Here is a 21002-nt window from a genome sequence, read left to right as displayed (position 1 = left end):
AAAACCCTTCTGTTATCGTTATTAAACCACTATACCTGTTCTCCTATTAATACACCCTAGACGGGTTTGAATAGCATTAATTATATTAGCTCATGTACATTAGTAGCACAGTTCAAACAGCATTGCTGTACTGATAAAAAAAAGTCATGCTCCTGATGTAAATTTCTAAGATAGAGTTGAGATTGAACAACTTGGCAGTGATGAAGGAATGCATATATTCCTCCCCACCTTCCCCAGCAAACTTGTGACTCCTCTGTGACAGATGCAGTGCTCATCTGATTGCATCACAAGCCAGTCCAGCTCACTAACCCAGCAGAAAATTATTCACTCCTTTTTTTTTTGTTGGGTTGGTTTTCTACCAGTTTACCAAACTGAGTCAGGCTGCTGCACAATCAATGCCAGAACTGGTCAAAGTGGGGGAAGAGAAGCAGCAACAGCACATCATGCTCACTCACCTTATGTTGTACAACTTCACCTAACTGCCACTGATACAGCAATATAAAATAGCTCAAGGGCTATGCATACTAACGCTCCTGGTGTCAAATACATGCCTAACTTTAAAGATGTTAACAGGACTACAGCCTCATCTGGGCACACTAAAGTCAACGAGACTAATCACGTTAACGACTTTATCCACAGGTGTGTTTGACATAACTTTCTCAGCAGAAACCAGCAGTATGTCTAGTGGAAGGTGCAAGGAGACACAGAAAGTTCAGTATATGCAAGTCAATAAAACCTTTAGAGTAGATGCAGCAATTCCAAGATTAAAGTCTTACCTATTTAAGGTATGCTTTTACTACGGTGGCACAAATTGCTGATCAAGTTATCTGAAGACATGAACGACACCATCCACACTGGGACTGTTATATCTGTAAAGTCTTTCCAGTGTTACAGTGGCAAACTTAAGCTATGCACCAAAGCTTAGTAAGCTTAGTAAAGCAAATCCACACAAAGTGTTTTTATAGTTTTAAAATCACATTCCTAAAGTTAACACTACACCTAGCCTAGGGAGTCTACCAGATCTACACCAATCAGCAGTATAATTTCCGCAGTACCATGGCCCCTTGTAGAAATGTGTCATTGCTACATAAATTAAGTTGCTCTATTTAGTGGATGCAGCATACCTTTGTTTAAGGTAGCGTCACAGAAACTGAAGCCTTCAACAGTTTACAGTGTTTGCGTGGCCACACCCTCAGTTGCATTTAATTATCTAAAGCATGACCTAATGAAACTGTTGTAGCAACCAGAACTGTATGAACGAGCAAGCAGTTCACGTAACTGAGCCTGTCCATGCAGACAGACCGACAGAACATTCTGAGCTCACATGCAAAACAACAATCAAGCACCCAACTGTCTACAGCTCCAGCATGCCTGTCCCACAAGTATTATACTTTTGGTCGCTGTAGGCTCTTGAATGAGTTTTCAAGCCTGTATGCTCTCAGGCACTGTGAAGGAATTTAAGATGATAAAAATGCAGAGCTGAGCGAAGTTGCAAATTTTCAATTGCAAGACACTGGATGGTTCATCTACACAATGAAGCTGTTTAACACATAAACCTCTATGTGCATGTATGTACGTGACGTGCCAGGAGACACTTGCTCACTGAGATAGAGCTTATATCCAAAGACAAAGACAGATAAACTATTTCAGAAGAAATACATCAACAGTAGGCTTTGTACCACAGAAAACTGCACCCACAGAAGAAAAAGCCACAGTCACACTAGCATAAAAACCTCCACGCCAACAACAGCCAAGATGAAATGACAACAAAGTCACAAAGCACTCGGGGCAGATGCTACCCAAGGATGCAAAGACGCACTTTTAGCGGGCTGACACCAAGCGATCCCAGTCCTCCTCCGCAGCCCAGCCAGCCCCAGCCCAAGGGCAGGAAGCCCCCCGTGCCCTCTACACATTTAAACTTTAAAAGCGCCGTCGCAAGCCCGGCGCAGTCCAGCGGGGCGGCTGCCGAGGGGGGCCCGGCCCGGGGCAGCGCTGGGGGCGGACAGCGAGCCGAGCCGGCGCGGCTCCCCCGAAAAGCCTGGTTCCGGCGGTTTTCCCATACAAGGCGACAACAGTGGAACCAGAGCTGCCCGACCCTCCGCCTTCCTCCGCCACCCCTGATATAACCAGCAGGAGAAAACAAGTTAAAACTGGAAGAGGAAAGAGACTTCAAGGCTGAGGCGGGTGAGGCAGAGGGCGGCGGAGCCCGGCGGCGGCACCAGCGGAGGCCGAGCCAAGTGACAGCCGGCAGCACCGCCGGCACCTGGGCCGCCGGCACCCCGGGCCGCCGAGCCCCCGCCAGCAGCCGAACCCGGCCCCGGCCCGGCCCCTCACGGGACAGCAACGGCCGGCGGCGCCGGGCCGAGCGCGGCCTGGGGCGGCGGCGGCGCGGGGGAGCCTCCTTACCTGGTCGTGGCGGCGATCGACGCCCGCTGCCCCGGGGGCAGGTCCCGGCACATCCCGCAGAAGCAGACAGCAGGGCGGCGGGAGCTGGAGGCGCCCCGAACTCGGCTCCGCTGACCGCCGGCGCGCAGCCCCCTCAGCGGCGCCAGCCCGTCGCCATTACCGGCCAGCAACTGACACGGAGCGGCAGCGGCGGCGAGAGCGGCGGCGCGGGGCAGGGCGGGAGCGAGCGGCCAAGTCTCGCGAGAACTGGCCCTGCCGCGGACCTTCCCAACATGGCGGCGTGACGCCGCTCCCCCTCGCCTGAGGCCGCGGCCATGCTGGCTGCAGCGCGGCCTCCCAGCCGAGCAGCGGGGCGGCCGGCGGCGGCGCCCCCGGGGAGCAGCCTATCCCGCTGAGGAGCGGAGCCCGGCGCCGCTGGTGCAGCCGGGGTGGCGGGGAGGGCTGAGGGCGGCGCCGGCCCAGCGCACCTTTCACGGGGCCCGGCTTCCCCCCTGTCACCTCAGGGGCCGGGGAGGTTCGGGCCCTGGCAAACCTCCCTGAGCCCCGCGGGGGTTTGCCAGTATGTTCCTCAAAGCTTTTTTTTTTTTTTCTTTCCTTCCCCCCGACGGCTGTGCAGGCTTGACTTGCCGGTTCAGTCCACATGCAAATAATATCAAAATAAAGAGCCGTGGCAGAGCTCTGGGTTTGGATGCAAGAACGGGACTTCACAATGTTTATTAAACCTCAGCTGCAGAGCGGTGCCAGCGCTGATGCTGGCATTCCCGAAGCAGCTTCAGTCGAAACTAGGGCACCACTTTTTAGTCATTTGTATTCATAGCTAAGTCATCTTTATAAAAATAATCTTTCTTTTTTCCCAAATGAAAGTGGCTCCGATTACAGCTTCCCAGTTGCCAAATTTAAGTTTAAATAAACAACATTTGCAAAACTTCAGAGATGACTACCACCAGCTTAATTTCCCTTTTAACAGTCATTACAAACCCCAAAGAGTTTGTTAGGATACTACTTTCTGTTGCAGATTCCACCCCGAAGACGCATTAAAGCCACCCACATTTCAAAAATAGGTTTAAGATGTTATCCAGCTATAAGAAAATTATTTCCACTGAAGAAGGGAAGTTGTTAGAATAGGGGAAAAAAAAATATTCTTCCTACAGTTATTTTGGGAATGTCTCCTTCAGGGTTTGTCTACAACTTCACCAGAGTCTGGTTTTCAGTCATTAGCACGACTGACTACAGATGCCCAATTTCTTGGGGGAGCACGGGGGTGGAGAGTTATCTACCCAACTACTAAAGAATCACTAAAACTGAGGCTTTTTTTTTCTTAACCAAAAAAGATTAAACAATTTTTACATAGCCTCCCCCCTAGTGAATGGCCAACACTTTGCATATAAATTATTTCAGTAAGGGAACACCATCCCAAAACACCCTAAACACCAAGAGACCATTACTGCTGTGGAGCTTAGGCAATGCAGAACTTAATCATGTCACAATTACAGGATACACATTTAACCTTAGTTTGTGTATGTAAAAGAACCAAATTAATTACAGAGTATATTTTCCAGCGTCAGCAAACCTCCTTTGAAACAAAATATAAGGTTGAGATGTCAGTGCTTAAACCTTTGAAAACTATTTTGTTTTGCCTGATAAGGGAAAAAGTACTTGAATACCAAAAGATGAGCACAGCTTCAATGGGAAAAAGTGGGAAGTAGGGCCTAATTCCCTCCCGAGTTGTCAAAGAGCAAATCCACTCCTCACAAACACAGGAGAAGACTGTAAGTAATAATAATAATGACAATTTCAGACAATGAAAACAGTATTACTACAGTCTATGGAAGCCCTGATTGCAGACTAGGGCAAATTACATTATTACATTCCCCGTCATCACCTAGCGTTGTCTTAAATTCACTGCTTAATATTGCCGGATTGGCAACCTATTTAAATTATTCAGCACTTTAGTAATGCACCTACCTCTTTAATTATGCTTTTAAACATAGTTTCTCTTTTCTGCTTGGAAGCAGTTAATCTAGTTTCATGCTCCTCCTTTTCATCTTCAGGCAAACATCACATTAGGATTTTCTCAAACATCAAAATCATTTGTTTTCTGTCGAAGTTAAAAAGGAATGTTTGTCTACTGGTTTTACTTCTATACGGCTTATATTTATTCTCTGTATCTGCCAGTGGAACTGAATTGTAAAACTTTCCAAAGAGTCCCTACCAATGAGCAGAAAGGTCTGATAGGCAAACATCACACGAAGAGAGAAAGACATTCTTACAGAAAATGCAATCATCTTGTGAAATTCTTCAAGATTAGAAATAAACTTTTACCTTCAAACAGCCCCACCTGAGAGAAAAAGAACGGAACACACTCCAGTTTGATGAACTGCTCATTAAATAGCGAAGGAACGGAGACAACTGCAGCAAGCACTGCCCAAGCACTGAAAGTAGAGGATGGAGACAGATACTAAGTTAAAAGTAAAGAGCCACAATCTCATCTTACGCTAACTTGGTTATTGCAGCTTTCAGAGAGAGGTTTGGAAAGTTTTCCACTCCATACTACTCTTGCGCACCCCTTCTAAAATTAGAAAGGGGCAGCTGGCTATTGCAGCCAAAAGATCGGCTCAAGCCCCCCAGACTCCCCCCCTCCTTTCCTTGACTGACATGGCTCCCGAGAGCCATGGAGGAATTTGGGGAAGGGTGCTTCCACCTGTTGGACATGGAATGAGGTTGTTCAGTCCTTCAATTATAAATCCAACTGTCAGGAGCTGACAATAAAACAAGACACAGGACAGCTGTGAGGACTACGGGATCCAACCCCCACCTCCTGCTCCATACTCCTACAATTCTGCAGTTTGTCTTACAGCAGAAACAATGCATGAAAATTGTTCTTACATGATTCAGGCTTATAAAATAAAGGGATCACTTCAGATTTGTTCTCAGTTTTCCAGCTGTGCTACACAGTCCTAGCACAGCATCTGGCAAGTTGTTTATGTATCATTACACACCTCCAAACCCCGATTCTTTATTCCCCCAAATAAAGCATGCTGGCGATTGCACCGCAGATGGTGCATACAGCTGCATTCTGTATAGCAAATACTTTTATGCCTACCTTAACATGGAGCTCACCTGGCCTTTTACACTCAGTTTGAGCTGAATCTTTTATTACTTCAAAACAAACCTACTTTTCAGAAATACAGATGAAAACCACAACTTTTTAATTTGTGAAAAATGATAAAATGCTTTTGTTGGCATGAAAAAAAAATTAGTCCTTTTAACGAACCTGCTTAGCATGCTCGAAACTCCACTGCTCAGTGCAACATGACTCAGAGCAGGGTGTGAGAGACAAGGTAACAACAGACAGGGCTGCGCATTGTTCTGGGTGCCTTTCAGGACAACCACTGCTGAGGAAATACAGGTATTGCCACCCCCCAGGTGCTCAAAGGCGACAGCAGGAGAGGGGCCACGCTCCACCTTCCACCTGGGATGGCTATCTGCAAGGGGGCTTTGGCCAGCTACAGGGGTCTGTCTGCTGGCAACGCAAGGAGCAGTCTGACTGCGTTTTCCAGTTCAATTTGCAGAGTGCTGGAAATTTTGTCTGCAAATTGATGTGTAGCTGGTTCGGCTCCCCAAAGATTATGTTCTGCCCAAAGTTTGTACCTTGTAAGGCCACAGAACAAGAAACATCCCCTTTTGAGTCCCAAGGCCAGACCTGGTGTCTTTGTCTATGTAAGCACATTTTTGTTGTCAAAGACCAATTTGCTGATCTGCTGACACTTAGTGACAGTTCAACTTCAGATGTGAGATTTCCCTAGAAGAAGCCAAAGTATTTTACAGTTTAGAAAACATCAAATGGCTATGCTTACTGCAGGCAATGAAATAATTATACAAGGAGGATAGTAATCAGCTGCCTGTGAGCAACACAGACAGACATTACTCTTCACCTCTGGCTGAGGAGGAGTTACTTAATGAGATCTGCATTAAGTACCTGTGGACATTTAATGACAGCCTTTAAAGGACAAAGCCACAAACAGCTACAAGAAGGACCTACTAGTTCTAGACCAGGAACAGTCTTCTAATCCTGAGCCTTTCCCATCCTCCAGAAGGGGCTACTGCATATACCAATTTGCTTCGGATTTATCTTTCCCTACAGTTAACAAAAAAAAGCAGCTCTATTCTCCTTTGTCTACATTACATAGAACTTTATATCTTTAGTTTCCAGGCACCTTCCTACTTTTTCTTAAAACGGGTACATAGCTCTTTAATACCCCATAATCGGGGGGCGGGGGGTGCAGTTTTAGAAACAGAAAATAACCTGGATTACGTGTTTTACTTGTATAACAGCATGGAATCTCCTGCCTTCATGTCACCACTTTGTCTTTTTTTGTGGTTGCCACTTCTGCTCGTTATATACTTTTTTCCTAAGCTCGTTTGCAGTAAGACTCTCCCTCCAGCCAGTTCACAGTGCACTAGTTTGCACCAGCAGAGGTACAGGAACACGCAGCTAGGAGTGGAACAAGAATGAAGTCATCCCTTTTGTCAGCTGCTGACTCTCGTATCAGACTAATGAAGCAAGTGAACCATATCTTATCATTAGTTCCAGCTGAAATCAGAACTGAGGAATTAGTACAAGAACACCAAGTAAAAGACAATTCAGAATTGTTACAATTTCCTGAAGTGTTCCCTGTTAGAGAAAAGCCCTGATATTATCAAATAAATGCATCTGCATCTCAGTATCTACCACTCCACTCAAGTTTCTTAAATTTTGGAAAAGGTTGTACATTTTAGGTGTGTGTATTTGGTCAAAGGCAAAAGAAACAATGTTAAACATGTAAAAAATAAAAGTCTGACCACTTAAAATTCAACTGACAGATCTTAAAAACAGCTTATAAAACAAACACATATTTATTTTTAATGATTACTAAAATAGTTTACATAATATACAAATATGCTATCAGGACATACTTGGAAAAAAGTCACAGTTGTTTTCTTAAAAAAACATTTGTCCAGTGAAATGTCCAAAATGTAAATGCCATCTTTTCCTTCCTGAGCTATTCTTAAACATCCAGAACAGCAGCACTTCCATGTCTTTTTACTGTTGACATTTCTTCCCATTAAAATAAAAAGCACTGTCCACTACTAGCTCTCAGTAGTTAGCACAAATCCACCTCTGGTTGAAGTGACCACAGCTTCATGTCTCTTGAACTGCGTTTTTATATGCTTAAGGTAGTTTTGACCCATTCCACTTAACACCCCAAACCTCTCCTTGCACAAAGAAGCCAGAAACTCCAGCACCTCAAGAGGTTTTCCTGGTTAAGAAGGACTTTTTGCAACAGGACAGCTCAAGGGGCTTGTGCATAAAGGATGGGTCTGAGAGTCACTAACCTCTCAGCTGTTACAAGAAAACATCCCATTAATTTGAGAGCAGTCTTCACACATTCCTTCATACTCAATACAACCAAATGCACACAGACCAATAGTTCAAGAGCATACGGTAACAGCAATAAAATGGAAGTGCTGCAATTCTCTTATTTCTTTACGCTAAATACTTAAAATAGAAACAAGTACATGTTTTTAGTCTGGTGTGTGAGTGATTCTCAGCATGAGGCACATTAGAAAAAATGTATTTTAAAAACATGCATTGCAAATCTGTTCTTCACTAGAAGCTTATACAGCAAGCAACTGGTTATATGCAGACACATGAAGAAAGGTTATTTTTCTAGGGTACCAAGTACCACAAATAAATTATTTTGATCAAAAATAATTATCTTATTAAAATGTGAAATAACCTATGTCTTCCTAAACTTTTGTTTGGAAAGGAGATAGTACATACACGGCTGACATTTTATCACTCCTCCCAAAATTTTAAGACTTGCCAAACTTTGTCAAAGAGTTCCTAGAAGCAGCAAGGCAAAGAGGTGCTGAGGGATTATTTAACTGACATCAGTACTACTAACATTAAACAATCCTTTGTACCTCAGCTTTCCTCCTCTCCAGAACTGTTTGGGGCAGGCTCCTTTAAGGAAGAAACACTTGCTGAAAGGTTCTCTACAAGTCACAAACCTTTCAAGCAATTTTGCCATTTCTAGAAGCCACCAGAGACAGCTGACATCTATGTTGTGATTGGATGGACCAAGAAAAAGCTTGTGCTTAGATTCACACCTATCATAATTTTCAGTTTATTTTTTTTCTTATGTTAAAAGTAAGGAATTCTAGCAGATGAAGGTGATGTTTTTGCATACTATTACCTTCTTAAACGCCATACCAGCTTTATGCACCACCAGAAAAGGATCCTCATAGCAACAGTACACCAAATAAGCTTCAGAAGCAAGTGAGTGGTTCTGCACTAGTAGAGACTTACTTCCAGCTCCAGGACACCAAGCCTGAATAAGTCGCTGAACACAACTTACCAACAACCAGCAAGTTCCTTGCTTACATTCTGCGGTTGATTTAGAGAAGTCCCAGTTACTTTAGCAGAAACAACCCTGCCACTTGGTGGTATTTCTCTGCATAGAAAGGACTGTATGCTGCCTGAGCTCAGCAACCACAGTAAGTTCTTCCCTTACATACATTTTCTGTCCTCCTCCTTTCCTGAGCCCTCTGCAATAACTTTTATGTGCATCCCTCCACAGGGAGGTCTTTTTCAGGCCAAACAGGCAACACAAGATGAGATATACGGCTCCACAGTCCACTCAGCTTATCTGTGTCCATGCTATTATAAGAACTAGCGACATCTGAACCAGTAAACTTTGCCCAGAGGAAATCCCGGACTTTCTCCTCCACTTCTTGCAAGGTGAGGCTCTTTCTAAGCGACTGCTCATCCAGGAGAACTGTAAGTAGAAGAGCCACATCCTTAAATGCCGCATTTTCATGGTCACAGTACTTGTAAAAGATCAGGGTGGAGCCTGCAGGCAGTAACTCAAATCGATGCACCACTGCTACTTTCTTGCCTTCTCTGAACCCAGAGCTGAGCTCATTATCTACCTCCAGCTTGACAATGTCACTATCCAATATGGCTTTGTCTTCCCCATTAATTTTGATTGTAGTAGCATTCTGGGAGAAGGCCATCGCATCAGCAATCTCATTACTTAGGCACCTCAGTGCTTTCTCAGCTTCTTGGCCAGCTGTAAACAGTAAAATGGCTGGCTCCAAATGCAGGTGGGAAGTGTTAAGGTGCTTCTCAAGCAACACATGGGTTCTTTTCCACAGACTGGGATCCTGACTTTGGTAAGTATTTTGTAGTTCCTTCATCCGGGCTCGAAACGCTTGCAGAATTTGAGTATCTCTACTTGACAAAGTTGCATCTAGAAGACTTGGAACTCTACTCCAGATGAAATAAAACAATGGAACACTAATTAACAGAACCAGTAACCAAGTCCAGCTCTTGTGAAATCCACCCTGCGATTCACTGTCACCTATGGAAAAGAGCAGCAAACAGGAAGAAAATGTTTTAAAAGGAATCAGAAGTCGACTAGTGAGAGGAAAATAAGACAAAACAGTAGAAGTCAATGAACTCATCCCACTCTCAAGCTACTGGTACATTAGTTGAAAAGCATAAAGATGATGTTCTAGTTTTAAACAGAAAAACAAGAACTTGGAACTTATTTAGCAACTTAATGAAGTGACAGCATTAAAAAAGGACATTTTTACACACTTTAGATTGACTAAGAAATTGGACATTCTTCTGAAAAAGGAGCTCTTCTGACAGTTTATCAATATTCTATTTAATCAAATCCAAACTAAGAGCTTAAAACAGTTCTGAAAAACATCAAGCTTTTCCCTACATTTAGGCTCTGCAGAAAAAGCCCTATACAAAACCTGGCATCACCAGAATGGTTTCTGTGTTGTTGTTTCTCCTTCCTATCCCCATAAGGATAAAAATAATTTCTGCAGCAGTCTTTGCATCTCAAACACTGGTGATCAACACTATCAGAAAATGTTTGTGATCTTTGGATTGGTCAGCTTTACAAAGCATACACACAGCAAACAGTGCACAAGATTAATACAGAATATCAGATATTTTGATTTGGTTTTGTATTTCAATGAAATTAACACTTGTTTGATCTGGTATAGGCATAAATGCCATAAAAGAAAAAAACTTTCTATAAATACATCAGCAACAAAACGAGGGCTGAGGAGAGTCTCCGTCCTTTATTGGATGCAGGGGGAAGCAGTGACAAAGAATGAGGAAAAGGCTGAGGTACTTAATGCCTTCTTTGCTTCAGCCTGTAATACTAAGACCAGTTGTTCTTCAGTTGTTTTACCCAAGCCCCTGAGCTGGAAGACAGGGATGGGGAGCAGAATGAAGGCCCCATAATCCAAGGGGAAACAGTCGGTGACCTGCTGCACCACTAAGACACACACAAGTCTATGGGGACGGATAAGATCCACCCAAGGGTACTGAGGGAGATGGTAGAAGTGCTCACTGAGCCACTTCCAATCATTTATCAGTCGTCCCGGTTAAATGGCAAAGTCCCAATTGACGGGAGGTTAGCAAATGTGACACCCATCTACAAGAAGGGCTGGAATGAGGATCCAGGGAACTACAGGCCTATCGGCCTGACCTCGGTGTCAGGGAAGGTTATGGAGCAGCTCATCCTGAGTGCCACCATGCAGCACGTACAGGATGACCAGGAGATCAGGCCCAGTCAACAGAAAACAGCCTCAAGCTGTGCCAGAGCAGGTTTAGATGGGATATTAGGAAAAATGTCTTCACTGAAAGGGTGGTCAGGCACTGGAACAGGCTGCCCAGGGAGGTGGCAGAGTCACCGCCCCTGGAGGTATTTAAAAGATGTGCAGATGTGGCACTTGGGGACATGGGTTAGTGCTGAGCTTGGCAGTGCTGGGCTAACAGCTGGACATGATCTTCAAGGTCTTTTCCAACCTAAACAACTCTGATTCTGTAAGGCTTGATTCTGTTCCCAGTAAAATTAGTGACAAAATACACTAATCTCCCTGGGTACAGGAAAGAACTGTACACCTTATGCTACCTTTTCATATCCTAACTTTTATCAGGACAACACCACAACAACTGTTAAATAAGAACACCACTAGGCCTGCTCCAGTCTTAACCTTGAAGCAAGTCTTGTAAACACTACAGATGGAAGACCTTCAATTCAAGTGGAAATGCTACCTATCAGACAACACATCCTTCATGCTGAAAACACATGCCCTAGCAAGCAAGTCATCTGCTCTGGCAAGGACCCCCTGTTTAACACCAGCTACCAGGAATATTTGAACAGGCATGAAAATGGTTAAATGTAACACAAGTGTGAAATAGAAGTGAAAGCAGAAGTCTTACTTCTGGCTAAAGGCTGTGACTCTTTCCTTATTCCGGACTGATCTCGAAATTTACTTCTTCCTGTTAAGAGATTGAGAAAGGAATATGAGAAAAATACTAAGACAACAATTATAAGCAATCTTCCAGCAAAGAATTTTGCAGGGAGATGAAATCACCAAACTGCATTATTTTCAACAAAAAGCTATTCTTAGTTATGCTTTTACATACGAAAGTCTACCAAGGTTACACGAAGGTTAACAAAGCACCCTCACCTAACACCTTGTTGAAGCAAACACTGTCCTGCTAAGTAGGAGCAAAGGAGGCTGCAACCCCATCCTGGGTAGGGCTGTATCAAGTATGAGGGTTTCTGTTCCTTTCTGCATCATTGTGTTCAAGCAAGGCTAGTCTTGAACATGGAAAAGGACATGTTCACCACTATTGGAAGTCCCACTCAACTGGCAGACCAACTCTCTATCTACGCTATTTGCCAAATGTCAGTTCTTAAGCCATCTTGACAATCTTGCACAACAAACCCAAGTCCCCAACCTATCACAGATCATCCCCGAGGACTTCTAACTCTTGAGAAGTTATGCTAATAAAAAACAGGCATTTCAAGTGACAAGATGACAAAATAGCAAAGATTTAACAACCTGTTTTCTGCACAAGGATACTATGTCTCAATTAAATTTCCTGATTTTGCTCCAGAATTTGAGGGACAGAAAAATGGAAGCTCAATTAACACACATATTGGAAAAACACCACGATGCAAGGCATAAGCAGCAAAACCAAAGCGGCACAGTCTCATAACCCCTTTCCATCTAGCTTGGGTCAGAGTCCTGCTTCACCAGCAATCAGTTTCTTGGGATGAATTGTGCTCTTAAATAAAAATGCAAGCTTTCAACTTCTAATTTCAATTTCTACTTTTGGTCTATTTATTTAAATGGGCTCAGACAGCAAAGTATAAGACATTATCCATAAGGAGAGTGTTATGAACAACTTTCCCAAGAGACCAGTATGAATATATACAGTGCAATTACTGGTCAGCATGTTTTCTGCATTCAGTTAATTAAAAAGACACAAGAATTTCTGGCTCCTTGTGAATTACAGCAACTGGTTCAAAGCTGAAGGCTCTTTAATAATATATAACCAAATCAGGACACTGTCAATGGCACTATTGAGAATAAATTGAACAAACACACCCTGCAGTAGTTATTTCAAGAACACTAAAATAAATTCTGTGACTTTGTTTCTGTATGAATGTAATTGCAGAAGGTGCTAAAAGCAGCTCTGGTTTAAGCTGGAGCTTAACTGGCTTAACAAGCTACACTATTCTGTAATTTCAACCCCCCACTCTGAGATATAGCACAGACATGGAGCTTGTAACTGGCTACGCTTAAATAAGTCTTGTAATAGTTAACAGATTAAAATCACCTAATTCTATAATGTTTTACAATGTAGTCCTGTTTGCAAAGACTAGATTTCATATTTAGGAGACAGCTGTGATTCGTACCCTGAAGGAAAAAGTATTCAATAAACAGCTTAAAAACAGATCCTATCCTACCTAACAATCTTGCCTTATTTACAACACAATCTGCATGAAGGCCAAGCAAATTATTTGTCTCGCCTAACTCAAAAGGCATAACTTCTGCAGACACCTTAGAGCTTTCAGAGTTTCAAGTGATTCTCCAGAGCTCTCACTCAATACAGAACTGGTCACTTCTGCAGCGTCTATTACCTCTGGTACAGCAGAGGAAAAAGTACCAGAAGAGCGAGAACTCCCTGCATCAATTCATTTTTCAAAGGCGTTTCACAGATGTGCAGCTACCACAAGACAAGCTTCTCTTCCGGAAGGCACTATGGTTTAAAAAAAAAACCCAACAACCAACCACCCCCCCAACCCCCCAAAAAAACCAAAACAAAAAAACCCCAAACTCCAATGTCCCCCAGGTTCTCCAGACTGAATTCTGTTTTACAAGATTCTGTTTATCTAAACCTGTTCAAGATAGAAACAAATGCCCAGACATTAAGAGCAGAAGGCTACTAAGAATTCAGAACAATTTTTCCCCTTCTTTCAACTACTCTTCCAAGAGGAAAAAAAAAAAAATCCAAGCAACAAAACTGCCAAAAAAAGCCAACAACAAATACAAAAATCTGAAACACAAAGAACTGGTCGTTACACGACCCGACTGGAGTTTGCCAGCAAAGAAAAATGCTGCTGCTCTCCAGAAGTATGACAACTAATTCAGTCACAGCAGGCCACCATTACCCAGGGAAAGGCTAGAAGGGAAGGTGATGTGTTCAAACTAATTTAACATTTACTGCAACCAAAAGGTTGTTTTGTTCCCTTCCTCAGCTCACCCTGACAATGCCACTAGTACATGCTCTGCACTTACTGATTGTCCCATGAGTCAACTTCATTTCCTAACCCAGCCAAAAAAAAACCCCACCAAGTGGGTCATTTTATGCGGTCAGTCAGTTGAATAACCTCATGGAAGGGCTCTGGAATTGCTGCCTTCTCCAGCTTCCATTTGGATCTGCCTCCTGGGTCCCTTTCAGCCTTCCCAGACAGTGTCCCCCAGGGCACGAGAAAAACCTTAATTCTGTATTTTTCACTTAATTAGAGGGAAAGACTAACTATTTTTCAACTTACTCTGTGATGTAGCTGAGTGGTGGTGCTCTTGATTTTTCTCAAGGAAGTCAGCTTTTCTTTCTGAAACCAAAGCACAAATGAAAGAACTCTGTTATCACATCAGAGGTCGGAATAAGACAGACAAGCCATACTGCTTTTAGCTCTTTCTGTGAAATCTTCAAAGGTTATTAGGGAAGGAGTACACGCTGTGCTGCCAAACCAAACCTGCACCACAGACCAGCCTCTTGGACCCCTCTGTAGATGGAGAAAGCTACTATTATCTAATAGGAGGAGCTTAATTTGGCCCTTCAACCTGCTTTTCCCAATATGACACAAATTTATCCTTCCTATTTTTCCTTTAAAAAAATAATGATGTGACAATGACAAAATGCAAAGGATGGGAAATTAGCAGCACTAATTGGTTGATAACGGAGGGTACAAGTTTTGTCACTTGTGAAACCGAAACTATTCGGCAGGATGGAAACCCAAAAATAAACAGTGTAAAACTACCACCTTAACAACAACTGCTCTCAGACCAGAGGGACTCCAGCAAACACAGGCATGTTCTGAACTGCCTGAGCAAAATGCCTGTGTGTGCTGCCGGCAAACAGCAGGCTGACACCGACATGTTCTTGTGCACATCTCCACTACCTGGTTCACGCCTGTGTTCTGTCAGCCTGCGCTCACAGCTGCTGTCAGTGCTCCCCCAGAAACACTGTGTGATTAGGACTGCTACTGACCAAATTCACGCAAGTCCCAACCTTACTCTCTAAGCAGTCACCAACTTCTCCTAAAAACCTCCCTTATATAGCCTATCTGTTCAGATGTATTCAAACCACCTGTAATAACACACCTACCTTCTCCTAGGCTAAAAAGTATCCTGTATTTTCTTCCTCGTATTTCCCTATCGCTTCTGGAACACACATCGAGAAAAATCTCCCGAGCAATGAACAGAAGTGCTCTCTCACTTTGAAATCGCTTGTTCCCCCTGCTAAAGTCAAAAGTAACTCATCCGTTTAGAAAAAGAACAGTTTTGTTTTGCTTTGCCTGAGGCAATTAAAGACCCACTTTCATAACAGTTTTTGAAGCAGGTATGATGCAACTCATCTTTTTCATTTGCTTTTCAAAAAACCAAACAGCTATGTATTTATCAAAGTTTAAAACATTGCTTTCTTGAACTTTTAAGGTTTTAAATCACAGCAGATGACTGTCATACTACAATCAGTTTTAATCTAATTCATGGGCGGGAGCACACCCTGAAATTTTTTTTTTTTTTTTCAAAAAACACACCAACTTCTTCATCCATTCAGATTTCAACTTAACTCCCCTTTTGTAACAGAACTGAAAGAATGCAATTTAACACATTTAAGCAACCATTTGTTACATCATGGAAAAGGTACTGATAAAACTAATGTTGTTACCTTTTAACAGCGTATAAATGTTAGGTTGATACTCTGCTGGTTTCTTGGGTTCGTTACTGTCATAAGCCTCTGCTTTTTCATTTACTGGACTCTCTGGAACAAAACAAATTGAAGAATTGTCTGTTAGGAGGCAAAACAGATAAAAAAGAAAAAGAGGATTAGTGTAGGTGCATATATATTTGTGCTTATATCATCATAAAATTGAAGGATGAAGACAAAGTTTCAGAACATACATGATCTAAATCAGTGATTTATGTTGCGATCTCCCAAGAGTTACTTTCTTAAAATATAACTAAAAGCAACTAAGACTCGAAAAGGTTATGGTAAATTTGAGCTACAAACATAGCTGTCTACACAACCACAAACCTTTTTTTTAATTATTTTTAGGAGCCGTTGGCTTAAAAACACTTGGAAAGAAACCCAGGTATCAAGACACCAAACGGACCAAGAAACACCTTACACTAAAGGGATTCAGTGTAAACCAGTAAATACACAAATGTGGGAGTAAAGAGAATTTCCTCCACAGCTTTGGGAACACAACTCACAAACAATAATTGCGCTGTCTTCCACAGACAGAGGGGAAAAGAGAGAGAAGCAAATATAGAACTTAAGTCCCTTTTTATGTAATCCAAGCTATCCTTTAGCTGGGTCTCTTTCTCTCATTAGCCATAATGGCAATTTAGGACACCTAAGCTCCTAATTTAATCCTCTCAGATAGCTGGAAATAATCTAAAGCAGCACCTTTACACCGTTTGCCAAATTTCGCAGCCATTCAGATGCTGAGCCCCAACTTAGCCAATGTTACTAATTAGAAAGAGTAAAGCCCTGTAAGATGACAAACGTCACAGAGCAAAGGTCGGGGCTGGAAAGGCAGTCAAAAGCAGAACACCAGGAAAAGAAGTTTCAAAGGATAAAGTACAACCACATGTTTGCCCAGAAAAGGTTCTGGTATGGAACAAAGCTGTAGTGCAGCTGTGGAACACAGACCACAGTGCAGCCATCAAGCTGAAGGGCATAAGCAGAGGAAACGGTAAAGGGAAGAATACAATTGGTAAAACTTCTCTGTAACATTCACACTGAGCCCCTGTATTCGTTTAACAGAACTGGGTTCTCCCAGGGTTTAATGTGTTTCTTCTACAGCTCTTTTACTGTACATATGAGGGCAACACACAGCTTGCCACCTAGTGTTGATTAATTTTACTTCAAGAAAAGAAAACAACCTCTTTCTAATATGTTCTGGCAGTTTTAGCACACCAGTGTATGTGAAGCACACAAAGGAGAAAAAAAAAAAACAAACAAAAAACACAAACAGGAGAGAAAAATGCAAGTTTTAAACTAAGCTATTAAGTCACATGTACAGCCGTAAAGTATTTGCACGTAGCAAGGGGGATACTGTATTTTCAAAACCATCGTAAAAAGCTGTTGAGTGATCTATTTCTCACCAAGCTAAGGATGAAGATCCTCACCAAATTACTTGAGCTTCAGGAATGCCAAACAACATACCCATAACGTATTGAGGTTTTGCAAAGAAAATCTCCTTAGTAGCAGCAGCTAGTAATCACAAGACCAGAAAGATCTATGAATCTAAAGAGGGCTACTTATGCAGTCCACGCATTTCATTCCTGCCCCCTTCTTTGCATCAATCAATACCCCATGTCTCTCAAAGCGTCCTTAAAAGCTAACATAAAAAGGAAAGTTTTAAATTCACACAACTTTGTTTCTCACACAAACACAGCTTGTGAACCAGCACCTTCTGTAACACCGGGTATCGCCAACAGGGAGTATTAGTGCAAGCAGACAGCATGCATGGCATCCCCCACAGAGAAAAGGAAACTCCCCCTTTATCAAGTTGAACTTTCCTAGAAATACACATAAACGCAAATTCCATTCCAGACAGGCCTGTTCTTTCCTTACAAGGCCTTAAGCCTCCTACCCAAAGGATCATTCCTGCCTCCCTGGCAGCTAGTGAGGATTTTCCAATCCACCTGAAATTTGCAAGCCAGCCACCTGCCAAGAGACACTGATGATCTGACTATCCCCATTCCATACACTGGTGTAGTCAAAGGGATTCAAAATCGGCGAGTCCATAAACTACATGTTTATAAACCAAAATATAAAGCTACTATTTTAACACCTTGGAACTTGTTCTATGAAGTCTAGTACATATTGATTGAACCCTGCAGGTTCAACCTCTTCCATCACAGAGATAAGCCTTCGACACACCTGCTGCAACATCCCACAGCCACTGCAGACAGCACAAACTCGAGTGCCAAAACCACCTAGTGCCTGCCTTTAACTCCTACAATCATACACTCTACTGGCATATTTTAAGACAATTTCAACAGAGATTGCCAGTCTGTATCTTTAGCTCACTGATCCAGAAGATGCCTTGATTCGGGGCAGGGTTTGTAGGCTCTCAAAGCTTTGTAGCTCTAGAAGCAGGTTTCCTAATCTCTATTTTAAAAAACCTCTAAGCAGAAGCCAGAAACTGGTTTCTCTAGTTGTGGTTTTGCTTCCATTCTGCTCTCAGAGAAGGATAACAATTACATCCTTATAAAAATCCAGCCTGCTTGTCCCGCCACCTCATAGACCCTGCATTCCCCTAAACTCAGCAGACAAGAAACCAATGCTGTATAGCTACAGGTGGGAGGACTGCGGGAAGATGCTCCTTCATTTCTGTAGGAAGCATTAGCATCTCTAAACATTATACTTTTACACCTGTCTTGACTATGATGAAATACCACTGTAAAGAGTGCAGGGAGGTGGGGGGAGCACACCTCTCCCCACAACCTCATTTTTAGAGGTGTCTACATTAAAAAAAGCCAACACTCAGCTGCACCTCCTAAAGCAGCCCAGCCACATTGAAAATACCCCGCACGTTATGCCATTGTTTGGGAGCAACAGCTTCCCACAGCTTTACCTTTGTACTTTGCCAAAAGAAATACTCGTAGCCTCTCTTCCTCCCTCGAGATAAGGTTTTTCCACACCTCCTGGACATTCTGCTTCTGAAGCATAGCACTGGCAGCCCTTTTTAAGGGCAGTGCCACGTCATTAAGGGCATGCGCTGCAGCTGCAACAAAAGCTTGGGGACAGCCCTGTTGCGAGAATATGGACAGGATGGGAGAGAGTCTTGGGCTGGGCCAACTCATCCATCTGTGAGTTGCCCCATTCTCAACTCAAAATAGACCAAGAAACTAAAAGGGAAGGAAACAGCTTGCTTGCGGTTTTCTGGTGGAACACCAGGCTAAAGCCACATGATTGCATTACACAAAGTTAGCATCTCTCTAAAGTTTTGATGAGGATGCAGTTTTCATCAACTAAAGAAAGAAGAAGGTGCCACACAGAGATAATGCATCAGCCTGCCCAGTGCGGCGCTGGGAAGCAAGTATGGATATACGCTTGGCGCAGCCTCGGTTATGCAGTTCCTCATAAGTGATGCTGCCCACTGCACACAGCGCAGCCTCAAAGCGAGCTGGTTTTGCAGTTCCAGGTACCGTATTTAAATCCAGCCTTTGAAAGCAAAGCGGTGTTAGCAACGTCAGGTATCACCCGTTTTCGTGCTGTGACAAGGTCCTGGGTTGGTGTTTCACCACCATCGGGTGAAACAGGCCGCTAAGGGCTCCAGCATGCTCCGCACGCCCCGACCTTCGGGAAGATGGAGCAGCATTCCTCCGGTCCGCCGCAGGGAACGGCCACGGCGGTGGGATGTCCCCGCCTGCAGGCCTGAGCCCCGCAGGCCCCGTCCCCCCGGAGCTGCGCGCGCTGTAACCCCCCCGCGCTCGGACCCACCTGGCGACCTGCGCGCCCTTATCGGGGGTCGGGTCAAGGGCTCCGGGGTCCCGAAGGGGTGCTCGGCTCCTGCAACAAGAAACAGCTGCAAGGCGCGGCGGGGCCCGGCGGTTCCGTTCCAGCCCACCGGGCCTGACAGCCTTCCAGGGGCAGCGAACCACGCTCCCCCGCTCCCCGCGGGGCACCCCCGTGCTCCCAGCCGGAGGGCGCCCCCGCCTCGGGCCCGTCCCCACCCCCTGTACCGGGCCGCCCCCCGCCTCCCCCTGGGGGCCAGCCCGCCCGCCCGCCGTTTCACGTCGCTCCCCGCACCCTCAACCGCGGGATCCGCCGCGGGGCGCTACACGCGCCCGCCCGCGCCGCTCACCCTCCAGCGCCCCGCCGGGGCCGAGCTCGGCCTCGGCCTCCGCCTCGGCCTCCTCCGCCCGCGCCGCCGCCGCCAACCGGGGGCTCTTCCGCCTGCGCTTCAGCTCGGGGGCGTCCGGCGGCGCCTGCCCCTCGCTACCCCCCACCATCCTGCCCGCCGCCCGCCGCCCCCCACCCCGGCCCACCGCCGCCTCGCCACACCACGCCGGACCGAAGCTGCCGCTTTCCCGCGGCGGGGGCGGCTCCGCAAACCTCACTTCCCGCCGGCGCCGCCGCGGGGCGGGCCCAGCGCCCGCCGCTTCCGCCGCCTGGCCGTGCGCCGCCGCCTGCGCGCGGAGGGGGCGCCGCGGCGTCACGTGGTACGGCGGGAGGCCCGCCATGGCCCGCGCCCCTCGCCGCCCCTCCCCGCTGAGGGAGCGGGGTCGCCGCCCGGCCTTCCCTCGGCCCCCTCCCGCCGGGCGGCGGGGAGCGGCTAGCCCCGGGCCCTTGCGGGGAGGCCGGGAACACCGAGCCCTCCGGGCGGGCCCAGCGAGCCCTCCGGACAGGCCTCGGCCTGCTGCCGTGCTCCCGCCGCCCGTGGCCCGGCCGCCCCGGGCGGCTCCTCTCCCCGCACCTGAGGGGCCGGGGCGGGCGGGCGGTGGGTCCCTGCGCCTCGGGCGGCCCCGGGCGCGGCCTCTGGCGTGCCGGAGCGGGCAGCTGGGCCGGGCCCCGAGCCGGGCGGGGGCTCCCCGCCCCCCGCTGCTGGGGGCCCCCCGGGGGCGGGCGGTGGCGGCGCTGCGCGGCCGCCTGTGGCCAGTCTGCCCCGCGGGGCCAGGCCTGGAGCTGCGGGAGCGCTTTCGGGGAGCGCCGCGCCGGTGCTGACTGAGCGGGACAGCCACGCTCCAAGGCCCGTTTGGAAACCAGCGGCCGAGCCCCTCTTACAAATTCTGAGGGATTCCTACGTACTGGAAAAGGCATCCGTTTTCCAGTCTTACCCAGAAGCAAGCTAATATTCCTGAGATGTATTATGCATGCCTCCTTGGGTGCCAGCACTAAATACCATGTTAAGTGCCATTCTTTCAAGGTGTAAAAGCAGAACGTGGACACTGAAGAATGCTTTCTCAAGCAAAAATAAGAGGGGATG

The 21002-nt window shown here is 45.7% G+C and overlaps 2 protein-coding genes across 9 annotated transcripts in view; both read right to left on the bottom strand.

Annotated features, from left to right (window-relative positions):
* Positions 1 to 2590, bottom strand: part of CEP350 (centrosomal protein 350) — a 76220-nt gene extending 73630 nt beyond the window's left edge. For 5 of the 7 annotated variants that reach the window (XM_040609893.1, XM_040609892.1, XM_040609895.1 and 2 more), the window contains exon 1: positions 2407 to 2590. The gene's annotated coding sequence lies outside the window, so the exon portion shown is untranslated. The remainder of the gene's footprint in view (positions 1 to 2406) is intronic. The other 2 variants (XM_040609897.1, XM_040609898.1) reach the window with 1 other exon arrangement.
* A 4693-nt stretch (positions 2591 to 7283) lies between these two features.
* Positions 7284 to 20043, bottom strand: LOC121095471 (torsin-1A-interacting protein 1-like). Of its 2 annotated transcripts, none has more exons than XM_040610310.1 (6): positions 19881 to 20043; positions 19517 to 19585; positions 15728 to 15847; positions 14328 to 14387; positions 11699 to 11758; positions 7284 to 9812 (listed from the first exon to the last, which is right to left on the bottom strand). In XM_040610310.1, the coding sequence occupies exons 1-6, from the start codon at positions 20026 to 20028 to the stop codon at positions 9010 to 9012; spliced, it is 1260 nt and encodes a 419-aa protein (XP_040466244.1). In that variant the 5' UTR covers positions 20029 to 20043; the 3' UTR covers positions 7284 to 9009. The 2 variants fall into 2 exon arrangements, with proteins under 2 accessions (XP_040466244.1, XP_040466245.1); XM_040610311.1 differs by having other exon boundaries at positions 15728 to 15820.
* Positions 20044 to 21002: the final 959 nt, after the last annotated feature.

The sequence above is a fragment of the Falco naumanni genome, chromosome 11 (assembly GCF_017639655.2).
Source record: "Falco naumanni isolate bFalNau1 chromosome 11, bFalNau1.pat, whole genome shotgun sequence".
NCBI classification, from domain to species: Eukaryota; Metazoa; Chordata; class Aves; order Falconiformes; family Falconidae; genus Falco; species Falco naumanni.
The sequence above is the reverse complement of the archived record's forward strand: the minus strand, read 5'-3'. Positions and strand labels throughout refer to the sequence as shown.